Genomic DNA, 17,558 nt, shown 5'->3' with positions numbered 1-17,558 from the left:
TGTGTTTCCAAGCCGTGCCTGCTTGCCCTGTGTCTCCAAGCCGTGCCTGCTTGCCCTGTGTCTCCAAGCCGTGCCTGCTTGCCCTGTGTCTCCAAGCCGTGCCTGCTTGCCCTGTGTCTCCAAGCCGTGCCTGCTTGCCCTGTGTCTCCAAGCCGTGCCTGCTTGCCTGTGTCTCCAAGCCGTGCCTGCTTGCCCTGTGTCTCCAAGCCGTGCCTGCTTGCCCTGTGTCTTCAAGCTGAGCCTGCCTGCCAGTGTACCAAGCCGTGCCTGCTTGCCCTGTGTCTCAGCCATGTCCGCTTGCCCTGTGTCTCAGCCTGCTTGTCACTCGCACCTGTCCAGGTGTCCTGTTCCCGAGTGGGATCAGCAGCCACAGCCAGACACCACCCTGGAGTGGCACCCGGCAGCTACCTGCCGCACAAGCCTGACCTCACCATCAGAGGCTCCAGTGAAGACCAAGGTAGCTGCCGTAGTTACGCCCCTTCCAGGGTAGTCTGGTTTGTGGCACAGTGGGGCCACAACCCCCCGGCTCGCGCCATTCAGCCAAGGTGCGAGCGTGACACGAACATTTTATGGGATCAATGATTCTGTATGGAGAAATATATGAAATATATGGGCCTCATTACTCTGTATGGCGCACTATGCAGTGGCCATAATACTGTATGGAGGAATATACTGTCTGTTTTTGGAGCTATTGGAGAATATAAAATGGCTATCAGTCATGTGATGTAAGAATTGAAGTATTTTTCATTGTACTGTACCGCTATTTCTCTGCCGTGTCAAAGGATCATGAATTGTAATAAAGTAACTTGGCACTCAACTGAATTGTCCTTTTTAAGTGAAGTTTTTATTTATGTGCAGTCCTACAAAAAGACTTTTTGGCCTACACTTGGCCTTCGTCAGTCTACCTGCTGTCTATATAGTATGGACAAATGTATGTCCACGAGCAAAATAATTTTTTTGTAAGTTCCTGCTTCCAAATATGGTGTAGGCATATAGCAGGCTTCCAGCTACCCTTAAGGTGTGCTGTGCTGGTAATTCAATTAGATGCAGTATATTCCATAAGGAAATGAGGAGAAGTTCCCGCTGGATTGCTGAAGCAATTTGCCTGTGGAAGATGTCTGTACTGAGACCGGTGTAAAAATATACCTGTAGAAAATGTCTGTACTGAGACTGGTAGCAAAAGGCCCGTATGGGGCATATAATAGTAGCCTGCAAGCTACTATTATATGCCCCAAACGAGCCTTTTGCTACCGGTCTCAGTACAGACATTTTTTACAGGTATATTTTTACACCGGTCTCAGTACAGACATCGTCCACAGGCAAATTGCTTCAGCAATCCAGCGGGAACTTCTCCTCATTTCCTTATGGAATATATTGCATCTAATTGAATTACCAGCACAGCACACCTTAAGGGTAGCTGGAAGCCTGCTATATGCCTACACCATATTTGGAAGCAGGAACTTACAAAAAAATTATTTTGCTCGTGGACATACGTTTGTTCAAACTATATAGACAGCAGTCGGACTGACGAAGGCCAAGTGTAGGCCGAAACGTCTTTTTGTAGGACTGCACATAAATAAAAACTTCACTTAAAACGGACAATTCAGTTGAGTGTCAAGTTACTTTACTATTATTCACTTTGGTCTGGGTAACCTACTGTACTTGTGCACCTTGTGGTAGTGCCACGCTATACTTGACACAGGATCATGAATTGTGTCACATGTTAAAGGAGCCCAGTGACACTCTTTGGCCCTGGGCCCACGAAAATCTGGAGCCAGCACTACCCCCCCACAACTTTAGCCAAATAACCCCCAGTTTTCACTGCCTAACTATTATTATAAAGTAAATTAAGGTTGACAAGCTTAAGTTATAAGAATTTATGTCTTTGGCATTAAAATGGGCACTGTAGGTGTGTTTCCTGTCCTCCACTCACTGCCGACTTTTCTTCCCCATTGACTTACATTGGGTTTCGTGTTTCAGTCGGCCTTCGACTTTTCACAAAAATCGGCCGATTTCGTTCGACCCAACTTTTGAGAAAGTTGGGTTTAATGAAACCCTACTCAACCTGAAAAAAGGCAAAGTCGCTCATCTCTTGTCTGGACTTTGACTTGGCCATTCTAAAACCTGGATACATTTATTTGTGAACCATTCCATTGCAGATTTTGCATTATGTTTGGGATCATTGTCTTGCTGGAAGACCAATCTCTGTCCCAGTCTCACGTCTTTTGCAGACTCCAGCAGGTTTTCTTCAAGAATGGTCCTGTATTTGGCTCCATCCATCTTCCCATCAAATTTAAACATCTTCCCTGTCCCTGCTGAAGAAAAGCAGGTCCAAACCATGATGCTGCCACCACCATGTTTGACAGTGGGGATGGTGTGTTCAGGGTGATGAGCTGTGTTGCCTTTATGCCAAACATATCATTTGGCATTGTTGCCAAAAAGTTCAATTTTGGTTTCATCTGACCAGAGCACCTTCTTCCACATGTTTGGTGTGTCTCCCAGGTGGCTTGTTGCAAACTTTAAACAACACATTTTATGGATATCTTTGAGAAATGGCTTTCTTCTTGCCACTCTTCCATAAAGGCCAGATTTGTGCAATGTTGTCCTATGGACAGACTGTCCCACCTCAGCTGTAGCTCTCTGCAGCTCATCCAGAGTGATCATGGGCCTCTTGGCTGCATCTCTGATCAGTCTTTTCCTTGCTTGAGATGAAAGTTTCGAGGGTCGGTCGGGTCTTGGTAGATTTGCAGTGGTATGATTCTCCTTCCATTTCAATTTGATTGCTTGCACAGTGCTCCTTGGGATGTTTAAAGTTTTGGAAATCATTTTGTATCCAAATCTGGCTTTAAACTTCTCCACAACAGTATCACGGACCTGCCTGTTGTGTTCCTTGGTCTTCATGATGCTCTCTGCGCTTCAAACAGAACCCTGAGACTATCACAGAGCAGGTGCATTTATACGGAGACTTGATTACACACAGGTGGATTATATTTATCATCAGTAGTCATTTAGGACAACATTGGATCATTCAAGGATCCACAATGAACTTCTGGAGTGAGATTGCTGCACTGAAAGTAAAGGGGCCGAATAATATTGCACGCCCCACTTTTCAGTTTTTGAATTTCCCCAAAAATTTAAAATAACCAATACATTTCATTCAATTTCGCAATCGTGTCCCACTTGTTGATTCTTCACCAAAAATTTACATTTGGTATCTTTATGTTTTAAGCATGATATGTGGGAAAAGGTTGAAAAGCTCCAGGGGGCCGAATACTTTCGCAAGGCACTGTATATAAATAGATAACTCCAATGCACAAGAATATAACTACTATAACACTGATATTATGTACAAGAATATAACTACTATAATACTGCTCCCTATGTATAAAAGTATAACGGTGCTAATAGTGCCCCATATATACAACAATATAACTACTGTAAGACTGTTCCTATGTACCAGAATATATCTACTGTAACACTGCCCACTACAAGAATATAACTACTAAAATACTGCCCCTATGTACAAGACTATAACTACTATAATGCTGCTTCTATGTATAAGAATATAACTACTATAAAACTGCTCCTATGTACAGAAATGCAACTACTACAATACTGCCCCAGTATACAAGAATATAATTACTATAATACTGCTCCTATTTACAAGAATATAACTACTATAATACTACCCACTATGTACAAGAATATAACTACTATAATACTGCCCCTATGTACAAGAATATAACTACTATAATACTGCTCCTATGTACAAGAATATAACTACTATAATACTGCTCCTATGTACAAGAATATAACTACTATAATACTACCCACTATGTACAAGAATATAACTACTATAATACTGCTCCTATTTATAATAATATAACTTCTATAATACTGCTCCTATGTACAAGAATATAACTACTATCATACTGCTCCATACATACAAGAATATAACTAATATAAAACTGCTCCTATGTACCAGAGTATAACTACTATAATACTACCCCTATGTACAAGAATATACCTACTATAATAATGCTCCTATGTGTAAGAATATAACAACAGGGTGGGCAATTTATATGGATACACCTAAATAAAATGGGGATGATTGGCGATATCACCTTCCTTTTTGTGGCACATTAGTATATGGGAGGGGGAAAACTTTTCAAGATGGGTGGTGACAATGGCGGCCATTTTTAAGTCGTCCATTTTGGATCCAACTTTATTTTTTTCAATGGGAAGAGGGTCATGTGACTCTTCAAACATATTTAGAATTTCACGGGAAAAACAATGCTGTGCTTGGTTTTAATGTAACTTTATTCTTTTTTATGAGTTATGTACAAGTTTCTCTTTGTTTACAGCCATTGACATGTTACAGAGGTTAATAGGTGAGGAGCGGACAGAAATTGTGTCTTGTCTGGTCAACGCAGTACCCGGGTCATTGCAGCAGATTTCAATGCAAGACACCCTATGCAAGAAAACTGTCACCATTCCCATTTTATTTAGGTGTATCCATATAAATGGCCCACCCAAAAAAGTCTGCCTCATCACTGAACATAATGTTCTGTGTAAACTGAGGGTCTTGTTCCAATTTTTGTTTTGCCCATTCTGCAAATTCAGCACGCCGATCTGGGTCACCAACCATTCCCATTTTATTTAGGTGTATCCATATAAATGGCCCACCCTGTAGTATAATACTGATCCTACCTACAAGAGTATAACTACTATAATTCTGCCCCTATGAACAAGAACATAATTTACTATATTACTGCCCCTATGTATGATAATATTGCTACTATAATACTTACCTCTATGTGTAAGAATATAAGGAACCCGTAGAAGCGCCAACAAGGCGTGAAACTGCCGTTGTCCGGCAGGTCTCACTGTTCATGAAACAACTCCCCTGACACCCGCTCCTCCGCAAATATCGATGTAATCAATTTTATGGATTAAAACCACATCTTGAAAGAAGGTATCGGGTGAGTGCTGCTTTTCTTGCTACTTTCTGAAAGAATATAATTGATTCTTTTGAAAACTGTTTGTTATGTGACTGGCTTAGCTGTATAAGGAATATTGTGTTAGTAGAAGGAAGGGCCAGAAGGGAAAATACTGAAATTTAAGCTTAGGTGTTGAGCAATAGATTAAGACTTAGAACTTCTGCTTTTGTATCTCATTACATACTGTGTGCATATACGGTAGTTTAATCAGAGGAAACACTTTTAGCAGAGTTACAGAGAGCACAAGGAGGAAACACAGCAACATCAGGACCTCTATGGACACTACAATTCAGGAGAACTACAGGTATTTAGGATACTGCATGGTATGCATTACATGGACTGTGCTGACTATCTTCAGACTTACTGTACTGAGTGCTGAGTACTGATTTGTCCTGATTAGTTAATGGAATACCTAAGCATAAGCATTTCTTGTCTTTTTGCACATTTTTTGGAATATTTTTGAGAATTTTTACCTTTTTAAAATTTTTGAAAATGTTCCAGCATGTTCTGAATTGTGCTGTTGTGGATTTTTCTCTTTTTCTTTTAGTATTTCTTTCACATTTTTTTTTAAAGGATATCTTATGATGATTACACCATTTTAAGTCCTTAAGTCACTAATATTTTGGAGGGATATATTGTTTTGCCATGTTTTAGATAACACCGGGCGGCCTTTACTGTACCTAAAAGTAAAACTCTCACTAAGAAGCACTTTGAATAGCTCCTTTTATTATTTAATCTGCAAGGATTATTCAAGTTTCAATCAGCCGTCCCGTAGCCAGCCATGCATTTTCCCTGCAGTGCCCACTACAGGAGAAATTTGGTATCGCATTCTATTAAAGTAGATACTTGACTTTGTAACAGAGCGAAAAACCATTTTTTAGAGTGGTGCCCTAGTTATAGAAACCGCCCTGAGTTTACCTTTTTTTGTAGTGTTTAATTAAAAACAGAACCAAAATATACAATATCTTCAAATGTGATGCAAAAATCTTGGTTGGGTTGGGGAACTTCTTACAACATCAAGTAAGTAGATTCTTTTTCTAGAATTTCCTGGTGTGCAGTATTAGTGTCAGTTCAGTACAGGTGAGGCTTTATTGTATTAAACTCAAGCTTCCTGCTTGGCTGCATGTGAATCAGAAGTTTCAACATATCATGTATCAAGTACATTTACAAACCCGTTTTCTTTGCCGAGTTACCAGTCTCCCATAACATTCTTTAAAGGATTTAAATGATCATTATAAGTACAAAGTGATTGTTCCTCATAATGCCTTAAAGTACAACTGTACTTTTATATGGAGACATCAAAAGTTTGATTAATGAGATTCGGGTTTTGGGAAATCCATCGATTGCTACTAACAAGAGTAAAATTGCTCGGTTAGGAAGTACTCTCCACTGAGAGTGAAGACATCTACCTAAACTTTCTTTTGGGCTTAGCTCCGGTATTGGAGAAAAGCATCACTCTACGGATGCAGTCAGATGGCCATTTAAATTGGACGGGGATCGGAACGAAATGCATGGACTGCCCGATGGCTCTCCTCACCCGAGCGTGACAGCTTCATGAATTTCTATGCAGTTTTCACACTCGGGTAGAGAGAGCCGCCGGCCAGTCCAATCATTGCAGTCTGATCTGAGTCTGATTTATACAGGAGTCTGACTGAGCCCTATTGAGGATTGTCTCAGCATCCCACCGACCCAGGGAGTAAATACATTATTTTTTATAACCATTTCAAGACCAGACCAGTTTTCATTGTTTATAACCATGCACATTTTTATTTGTTTCCCATACGCATAGTTTTCAGAACTTTTCTTGTTCGATTATTCAAATATTATGTGCTTTCACCATCAAGATGCATGATTTTTTGTAGTAAATAAGAAAATATTAGTCTGACTGCGCCCTATTGAGGAGAGTCTCAGCATCCCACCATCTTGTTATTAATTTTTTTTTTTAACACCACAATTTTGACTCTGTTTGTCTATTCCTTTATTATTTCAGCTATTTTTATACGCAATAGGAGATATATGGTTTTTTTTACCCACAACAAGGCTGGGGCTGAATAACAGCAGTCTGAACTGTTGGTGGATTTCTTCTTTTTTAAATTGTATTATTATTAATATTTATTTTGCACATTGTATACTCCATGTCATAAAAGAACTTTTGAAGGCATTTAACCATAAAAAAATAAATAAATTAAAAAAAACTGACGTATTATCCCCAGTTACAGGGCTACTAGTCAGCCTCCTGCCTATATTGCTCCACTAATCCATTTCTGCCAAGACATAGCAGCTACTGGTCCCTTCCAGCATCTGCCAGTCAAGTGAAAAAGAAAAAAGAAGGATATGTACACACAATGTCTTTTTCAGGCAGAATTCACCTGGAACCCACCTGAAAAAGCTCTAAGGCTGGAGTCACACACAACCATTAAAAAAACGGTCCCATTTTAACGGTCCGAAATCGCACAAAGGTATCTTAACCATTGATCCATTTTTGATGCGATTTTCCTAATTGATGCGATTTTAATCACATGTAAGGATCCGTTTGACATCTGTCTGGCGAGATTTTCTCGCAGGATAACTAAATGGACATATAATGGAGTCCAATGACTGGTTTCCCCACACAAAGAATGAATAGATCTAGACACACACACATATATATATATATATATATATATATATATATACATATATATATATATTATACATGTCATAGAGATACATTAATATATATATTACAAATTCATACAGTTCATCATAGCAGAATAGCCGCAGGAACATTTGCAGCTTTTGTATAATTATTCTCCTGCCCGACATGAAATGACACATGGTTTACATATAGTTAACCATTTCATTTCATGGTTTTTTTGTTACGTCTATCACTATTAATTAGATGAGGGTTTGTGGGTAAGATTTTGGACTTGTAGGGGTTAATTTAAGGGGTTAATTCGTTGTATGAAATTGCAAGGACTCCCGCTGACGTCACTGAGGCTGCAGGGAGTCCCCGTAATTTCATACAATGAATTAACCCCTTAAATTAACCCCTACAAGTCCAAAATTTTACCCACAAACCCTCATCTAATTAATAGTGATAGACATAACAAAAAAAACATGAAATGAAATGGTTAACTATATGTAAACCATGTGTCATTTCATGTCGGGCAGGAGAATGATTATACAAAAGCCGGCAAATGTTTCTGCGGCTATTCTGCTATGATGAACTGTATGAATTTGTAATATATATATAAATGTGTCTCTATGACATGTATAATATATTTATATATATATATGTGTCTAGATCTATTCATTCTTTATTTAGCCGGTCTCTGTGATTTTACTGTATTGGAAGAATTGCCGGCTTTTGCTAAAGGACACCGGGTGCGATTTTATCGCAAGTCACACATCTAGTCCGTTTTTAGTCCCATTTTTTCTCGCCCCCATAGACTTGCATTGTCGAATCCGATCCGAAAATCGGTGACAATTGCAGCATGCTGCGATTGTCTCGGTCCAAGGATCGGATCCGATCAAAAATCGCATGATGTAAGCTGCCCCATAGAATAACATTAGGACGAATGCAATGCGATTTTTTTATCGCATTGCATTCGTCTGATTTAATCGCCAGTGTGACCCCGGCCTAAAAAGAAACACTGCAAGGAATGTACCATAATACATCCTTTTAACCACCGTGAAATGCCTAAGAGAAGTGACCTGACCATTTTTCTGGTGGCTTTAGCTTGGAAACCGCCACTGTATCATATATGGAATTTAAGAAAAAAAATAAAAGTTGTCGCAAAAGACGTCAGTAAAGACATTTTAGAAAATAAACCTTGGGTGTTTCCTTGAAACGTCTCCTGCATCTAACAGACGTGTGCACATCCCCCAAGATGAGAGAAAAAAGAGATATTTCTGCTTAACAAACTTTACTCACAGTGCTCACAGAATGTTAGAAAAAGTAATACTTTGATACCCTTTACTCTATTTTTAAACACATCCTGTTATTAGTGAGTGACATCATGAAACAATCACTGACCTCAGGGAGACCAGTCAAAGAAAACACTGTGGCAGCTGGCAAAGGCGCTCAATCAGTGAAATCCTAGGTGCAATGCTCCCTGGGAAATACGAATATGCAAATAAAGTCCGTGGAGCCTCATTTAAGAGTCCCAAACACGGGACTAGCCAGATCTTCTTCCAGGGAAGGACCCAGCCAAGAGGTGGCTCCTTTTGGAAACCTCCATATTAAGTGGCCCTTTAAGTCAATATCCAGCACTTTACGAGTTTACAGATATGACAAGGGAAATACCAAGGCCAGGTATCCATCCACAGACAGCTGTTTCGGGGTGTTGCCCCTCATCAGTGTGGAGTAGGATTCTGGCTAGGTGACTTATTTCTGACTTTATTTATTCAGCAGCATCAGAGGAGATCAGTCTGGCCAACTTTAGTTCAGCACTCGCAAAATGTAAAGCAAATTGCCTGCAAACACACACTTCTTGCCTAGGAAACGGCCACCACTCTAACTACAGAGGTGGCTGTTAGCCTTGAAAACAAGTAGTAAGCTATAACATTGATCATATGAAGGCTTTGAGAACTGAGATATACTTACATATACTTTGCAATTTTATCCATTTAATAAAGACAACCCCTTTAATAATTAAACACCTGGATGTTATGCCATCCTTGGTCCTTATTTGGGATGTCCTATGGATGCAGTACAACTCAAGTGGATGGTAGGGGGTAATGACTTTTTAACATTGTTTTCCGTATTGCACCTATTTTATTATGAGTTACCTTTCTATATTTTGTGGCAGTGACGTTGTGCTCGATGGAGTGGCAGTGAATCACTACTAAACAAGACTGGATGCCAGGATGATGTTGTTCAGCCATGAGTATTGTTGGGTTCTTACCTTCCTGGTATTACAGATGTGGAGTAAGTATTACATAAACCATGATCTTATATATTGCTCCATTTATAACTCCGGTGTAGCACCTTGTGACATGCCACTATGTGCTTTCTGTTGAAATCCCTTACCATGTCTATACATGTGATAAATAAAATTTATGGGTAATTGTTAGCTTGTCTATGGTGCAGGTCAAGCATAAATACATAAAACCATCATACACTTTATCAGTTGAAAGTGTCATATTCCTACACTAATAGTTCACCTTTCTCTGTCCCTGGGTTCCCAGTAAATGTTTGGAAAAGTTCTAAGATAACACTAGATAGGAGATAGGGAGGGGGTAGGAGGGAGATGCAGTTGAAGCTCCCCCATCATAGAGTGGGGGAAGTCATCAGAAAGCCATCTAACCATAGCACATCTCTGATATCACACATGATTGAGCCTGCCTATTCTGCAAATGAGGAGAGAGAAGATTTGCATTTACAGAACACAGCAAATGGAAGGGAAAAAAAACAAATCTGCAGATAAAATCAGTAGAACAAAGGGTAATTATTGCTTACTGGACTCAAGAAGACCCTGCACATTTACATAGCGCTACAGCAGATGTGGTTGTGTATAGTACTGTAGCTCTTTCAAGTGAGCAGAGCTGAACTGTAGTACCTGACATACTGAAGCCCCATGGACGGATTTTTCTGTGTCATTACTGCATTTACTGCTCTCTTTTTTTCTGCTAACAAATAACCTCATATTATTTTAAGGGGCCTGGTCTGGGATTTGTAATAGGGATCAAAACACGGTTATGTCTCAGTGAATTAGAGCAAACGAGACAGGACATCATCTGGACCTTAAAGCGATTGTCCACTACTTATGACCTATCCTTAGGATAGGTCATCAATGTCTAATCGACCGGGGTCCCTGCTGAACAGTTATTATTGATGTGGGTGTTGGTGGCCGTGGGCCAGAGGTTCTCGGTTCTGGACCGGGCCACCTTCTGATTGTGGCCACCGCAGGGTACTGCACATCCGTATCCTCTTGATTTGAATAGGAGATGTATATGTAGTACCCTGCGGTGGCCACTACCAGAAGACAGTCAGCTCTACAAGCGAGAGCTTCCGTCCAGCGGCGACCAACACCGACACCAATAATAACTGATCGGCAGGGGTGCTGGGCAGGGCCGGCTCCAGGTTTTCGTAGACCCTAGGCGAAAGAATCTCAGTGGGCCCCTTTAACACATACCGTAACACATAAAATAGAAAAGAAGGGGTTTGGTACTGTGTTAGCCAATTGAAAACATAATGCTCTCAGTCTAAAAAACAAGATCATCTTGTAGTTATAATTAGAGTTGAGCGAAACGGGTCGAAAAATGTCAAAAGTCGCCGACTTTTGGCAAAGTCGGGTTTCATGAAACGAAACCCGTCCCTAGGATGAGGTCGGCCACGAGGTCGGCGACTTACGCGCCAAAGTCGCGTTTCAAAAGTTTGTTTTGCGCTCTTTTTCAGCCAATCAGGATCCACGGACACTGAGGGCAACGTGATGACATAGGCACGGGTCACCACCATCTTTCAGAAGGGCATGCAAGTGATTGGCTTGCTTTGGGGGGCGTCACAGTGGGTATAAAAGGGCGTGCACGCCGACCGCCATGTTACTCATGCTGATCTCAGAATAGGGAGAGCTGCTGCTGATGATGATTTTGTAGGGAGAGCGTTAGGCAGGGAAGAAGACACCAAAAACTGCTTCTGCTGCTAGCGATTTTGCCTGTACAACACACCAGTCACTGTGTGTGCAGTGCAAGGGGAGGCTATATAGTGGTGTATCAGTGGTGTTGGTTGTTGGGCTGCCTTCTAAGGCTTCCTGACATTCCTGCATAGCTGTTTACCCACTGCTCCGCAAACTGCTTTTTTAAAAGCAATCCCAATTTTTTGTCCTGCTGAGAAGAAAAAAAAACTGCTTCTGCTGCTAGCGATTTTGCCTGTACAACACATCAGTCACTGTGTGTGCAGTGCAAGGGGAGGCTATATAGTGGTGTATCAGTGGTGTTGGTTGTTGGGCTGCCTTCTAAGGCTTCCTGACATTCCTGCATTGCTGTTTACCCACTGCTCCGCAAACTGCTTTTTTAAAAGCAATCCCAATTTTTTGTCCTGCTGAGGTACTGAGCGTGCATTTTTTCACACCATACAGCGGTGTACTCTCCTCACACAGTACCGTGTAACGGCTGTTATCACAGCCACAGTGAAGCTATCAGTGTGTCACTCTGTGAGAATAAAACGAGGACATGTTCCGTTCTTACAGACGTGCACTCTAGGGAGATTCCTATTCTGCCCAATTCTACATACACCTTGTAGTTTGTGATACACTAGCCAATTTCTGCCTGTGACATAGCGCTGTGATATTCATTGGGCCTCACACAATCCAAAAGTGTCCAGTGTCCACAAGTGTCTGCTGAAATTCAAAATCTCACTTATCCTCTAGTCACTTTGGTCACAGCTGTGCCATCGAGCCTGTCACATAGCGCTCAGATATTCATTGGGCCTCACACAATCCAAAAGTGTCCAGTGTCCACAAGTGTGTGCAGAAATTCAAAATCTCCCTTATCCTCTAGTCACTTTGGTCACAGCTGTGCCATCGAGCCTGTCACATAGCGCTCAGATATTCATTGGGCCTCACACAATCCAAAAGTGTCCAGTGTCCACAAGTGTCTGCAGAAATTCAAAATCTCCCTTATCCTCTCGTAACTTTTGTCACAGCTGTGCCATCGAGCCTGTCACATAGCGCTCAGATATTCATTGGGCCTCACACAATCCAAAAGTGTCCAGTGTCCACAAGTGTCTGCAGAAATTCAAAATCTCCCCTGTCCTATAGACACCTTGTACCTTGTTTTACATTACTATATAGTTTGTTGGATTTTGTCTACATTTCTACCAAAAATGAGGAAGGCTGGTGGAAGAGGCCGTGGAATTGGGCGGGGGTTGGCAGCTGGTAATGATGGTGTTGGTGGTGGATCTGATGGTAGTGGCAAGAGCAAAATAGGACCGAATGCAGGAGGTGTTGAGCCTGCGTCATCGTCTGGCTACATAAGGCCTCGAAGGCTTAGTTTTCTAGGAGTTGGCAAACCGCTTTTAAAGCAAGAGCATCAGGAAAAAGTTTTGTCTTACATTGCTGACTCAGCCTCCAGCTCTATCGCCTCCTCTTCAGTTGTAAAAAGTAAAAGCACTGAGTCGTCATTGGAGGCTCATGTTCATGAACCACACCTTTCCTTGTGTCCTTCACCCCAACCAAGATTGAAGGATGACGCAGGCCATACTACTGATTACTCCATGGAGCTGTTTTCACATACCATGCCTGGATTAACAAGTGAAATGGTGAATTACCCAGGCCAAGATGAATCTGACATGGAGTGCACTGATGCACAGCCGCTGATAGATGATTCTGCTGGTACATTCACTCAGAGCACTACATTGTCCTCGCAGTGTACAGAGCCAGATTCTGACCCTGATGAGACTCAGGTGCCCCTTCCCGCACACTATACCACCATACACGGTGACACAGAGGAAGGTGCACATGACATAGAAGAGGAGGTGATGGATGACCCAGTTGTTGACCCAGATTGGCATCCATTGGGGGAAGAGGGTGCTGCTTCCAATAGCTCAGATGAGGAGCATCCACAGCAGACATCGACATCGCAACAGCTGTTATCTGGCAGGCCCAGAGCACTCCAAAGACAGGTTCCAAACATCAAAAAAGTTGCTGGACAGCTTGTCCAGAGGGTCAAAAGATCACAGTGTGCTAGGCCGCAAAATGTCTGCCAAAGTAGGAAGAGTGCAGTGTGGCACTTTTTTGAACAAAATCCTCATGATGAGGCCAAGGTTATCTGTAAGAAGTGCGCAAAGACCTTTAGCCGAGGGAAAAATCTGAAAAATTTGAATACCAGTTGCATGCTTAGACATTTAACCAGCATGCACTTGCAAGCGTGGACACAACACCAAACCTCAAGTGCCACATGTGCAACTGATCACAACGAAGGTAGTCAGCAACGCTACATTGTTTCCCCCACTGTAAGCCCACCGGTTAGCACAGCAGCAAATGTTGAGGTGTCGTTGCAAGGCCACAGCAGTCAGGGAATCCCACTGTTATATCAGCGAAAGACTGATTCTAGGCCATCAGAAAGAACACCAACTCCATCACCATCATCAACCCTCTCTCAGTCCGCCCTGTCCACCGCTACTTCCACCATATGCAGCTCTCAAGTCCAGCTCACCCTCCCAGACACTATGAGTAGGTCAAGAAAGTACTCAGTCTCTCATCCGCGTACACTGGGTTTGAACGCCCACATTGCCAAACTAATCTCGTATGAGATGATGCCCTTTCGGTTGGTGGAAAGCGCAGCTTTCCGCGAACTCATGGCCTATGCAGTACCACGCTATGACCTACCCAGTCGCCACTTCTCTCGCAAAGCCATCCCAGCCCTCCACCATCATGTGAAAGACCGCATTGTCCATGCACTCAAGCAGTCAGTGAGCGGAAAGGTGCACCTCACAACTGATGCATGGTCCAGTCGGCATGGCCAGGGCCGTTACGTGTCCATCACTGCGCACTGGGTTAATGTGGTGGATGCAGGGTCCACAGGGGACAGCGGTGGTGGGACAGTGCTGCCTAGCCCACGGTATAGGAAACAGTTGGCTGTAGGCGTTCGACCCTCCTCCTCCTCCAGAAGCGAAAGCTCGTCCACAGAGCGCAGTCGTATGAGCACTCCATCTGCAGCTGCCACTGTTGCACACGAGGTGTCCCCCTATCGAGCAGCTAGTGGAAAGCGTCAGCAGGCAGTGTTGCAGATGATGTGTTTGGGCGACAGACACACCGCCGAGGTGCTGGCCGAGTACTTTTAGCGACAAACTGAGTCATGGCTGGGCAGTGTACATCTTGAGGCAGGCAAGGTAGTTAGTGATAACGGGCGTAATTTTGTGGCAGCCATAGCCCTTTCAAAACTCAGCCACATACCTTGCTTGGCTCACACCTTGAACCTGGTGGTGCAGTGCTTCCTCAAAAATTATCCGGAGTTAACAGCCCTGCTCCAGAAGGTGCGAAGACTGTGGGCGCACATCCGCCAGTCTCCTGTACACTCCGTTCGTATGCAGAAGCTGCAGCGATTGCTCCACCTTCCCAACCACCGCCTCATTATCGACATTGCAACAAGGTTGAACTCCACCCTGCACATGGTGGAGTGGCTGTGCGAGCAGAGGCAGGCCATAATGCATTTGTGGGAGGATACACGGCCAGGCATTTTGAGAGCAGACATGGAGTTGACCGGTGTGCAGTGGTCGAAGCAGAAAGACCTCTGTAAAGTCCTTCAGTGTTTTGAGGAATGCACATGGCTGGTAAGTGCAGACGACGCCATCCTAAGCATGAGCATCCCACTTATGCGTCTGCTCATGCAAACTTTGATGCACCTTAAGGAGCAGGCTTCTACAGCCAATGTTGATGAGGAGGAAGAGGAGGAGGGAATCCTTGATGACATTCAGCCATTGTCTGCTCAGGGACCTCTCCTGGACGAGGTGGAGGAAGAAGAGGAAGAGGAGGATGATGATGGGGATGATTACTTAGGGGAGGAGGATGCATCTCGTGGGGCAAGTGAAAATGTTGGCGTGGCAAGGTCTGGTACAGGGTTTGTGCGTGACTGGAGGGATGTGGATTTGCCAGAAAGTGCTCCTCCAACCAGCACTCGCAGTGCATCATTGACACCGGGAACATTGGCCCACATGTCAGATTATGCCTTGCAGATCCTAAAAAGGGACCCCCGCATTGCCAAAATGATGAACAATGACGACTACTGGTTGGCCAGCATCCTGGATCCACGCTATACAGGCAAATTACAAAACATCATGCCACAGGAGAACCTTGACCTAATATTGGCTAATAAACAAGCAACTCTGGTAAATCGGTTGCTTGAGGCATTCCCAGCACACAGCAGCGGTGCTGGTTCTCACACGAGCCGTACGGGCCGGGGGCAGCTTGGCAGAGGTGTTCGTGGTGCACACAGCAGAAGTGGCGTTGGAGACAGGGGTTTCATGACAATGTTGTGGACTGATTTTTCAAGTACCGCTCACACAACTGGTAATACTGCATCGATGGAAAGTGACAGGAGACAGCAGTTGTCAACTATGGTTACAAACTACTTTTCCTCCCATATCGATGTTCTCCCACACAGGTCATTCCCCTTTGACTATTGGGCCGCTAAACTGGACACCTGGCCTGAATTGGCCCAATATGCCTTACAGGAGCTCGCTTGCCCAGCTGCAAGTGTGCTATCGGAAAGAGTCTTCAGTGCAGCTGGATCAATCCTGACAGAAAAAAGGACCCGTCTGTCAACCCAAAATGTGGATGATCTAACCTTCATTAAAATGAACCACGCATGGGTTTCCAAGGATTTTGTCCCACCTTCCCCTGATGACACATAGGGTGACAGAAAAATGGCTTGCTTTGGTCCACCTCTTCCTGGGACTTGACCTATTTCACCTTTTGCATCAGCTGAATGTCCAACATCAACATATGCCACTTTCTAAAACTCCCTAACTGTGCTGCCTCCCCCCCCCCATGGCCGGGGTCACCACCTAGCGCAAGACACCGTGCGAGTGCCGTTGCCCTGGACAGGTGGGTAGGCCGACTCTTGGGCGTGGGCACTGGCACAGGGTCCTTCATAGTGCAATCAAGTGTCTCTGATGGTGGTGGTGCACACCCGCTGACAGACACACCGCCGTACTATGAGGGGCCCAGTGCCAGTACCGACGCCCACGAGTGGGCCCCCCTTGCTTGGGCAGGGCCCCAGCATTTGCAATCTTTACCTCTCCCTGCTTCTCCGCTGTGTCGTCTGGGCCGTCAAATCCATACTGTGCCTGACACCGTCTGAGCCTGCCTCCTGATGTATAGACATATATTTTGAATGTGTACGCTATCCATACATGTTATCTGGGGATACGGTACCCTTTCTAACCTTTGTGCAATCACGTGCAATCCATACTGGGCCTAACACCGTCTGAGCCTGACTCCTGATGTATAGACATATATTTTGAATGTGTACGCTATCCATACATGTTATCTGTGGATACGGTACCCTTTCTAACCTTTGTGCAATCCACACTGGGCCTAACACCGTCTGAGCCTGCCTCCTGATGTATAGACATATATTTTGAATGTGTACGCTATCCATACATGTTATCCGGGGATACGGTACCCTTTCTAACCTTTGTGCAATCCATACTGGGCCTAACACTGTCTGAGCCTGCCTCCTGATGTATAGACATATATTTGAATGTGTACGCTATCCATACATGTTATCTGGGGATACGATACCCTTTCTAACCTTTGTGCAATCACGTGCAATCCATACTGGGCCTAACACCGTCTGAGCCTGCCTCCTGATGTATAGACATATATTTTGAATGTTTACGCTATCCATGCATGTTATCCGGGGAAACGGTACCCTTTCTAACCTTTGTGCAATCACGTGCAATCCATACTGGGCCTAACACCGTCTGAGCCTGCCTCCTGATGTATAGACATATATTTTGAATGTGTACGTATCCATACATGTTATCCGGGGAAACGGTACCCTTTCTAACCTTTGTGCAATCACGTGCAATCCATACTGGGCCTAACACCGTCTGAGCCTGCCTCCTGAGAC

General features: G+C 43.6%; 1 protein-coding gene across 3 annotated transcripts in view; it reads left to right on the top strand.

The window, feature by feature from the left end:
• Window positions 1–17,558, top strand: part of LOC141085327 (sialic acid-binding Ig-like lectin 13) — a 186,398-nt gene that overhangs the window by 97,879 nt on the left and 70,961 nt on the right. For 2 of the 3 annotated variants that reach the window (XM_073570613.1, XM_073570611.1), the window contains exons 1-2: window positions 5,220–5,304; window positions 9,794–9,912. In XM_073570613.1, the coding sequence (XP_073426714.1) occupies window positions 9,852–9,912 (61 nt within the window). In that variant the 5' untranslated portion in view covers window positions 5,220–5,304; window positions 9,794–9,851. Of the gene's footprint in view, window positions 1–5,219; window positions 5,305–9,793; window positions 9,913–17,558 lie in introns of those variants that run through there. The other variant, XM_073570612.1, reaches the window with a different exon arrangement.

This window comes from Dendrobates tinctorius, unplaced genomic scaffold (genome assembly GCF_039654945.1).
Source record: "Dendrobates tinctorius isolate UK_male_01 unplaced genomic scaffold, ASM3965494v1 ptg000028l, whole genome shotgun sequence".
Classification (NCBI taxonomy): Eukaryota; Metazoa; Chordata; class Amphibia; order Anura; family Dendrobatidae; genus Dendrobates; species Dendrobates tinctorius.
This window is presented reverse-complemented; position numbering and strand designations above follow the sequence as displayed.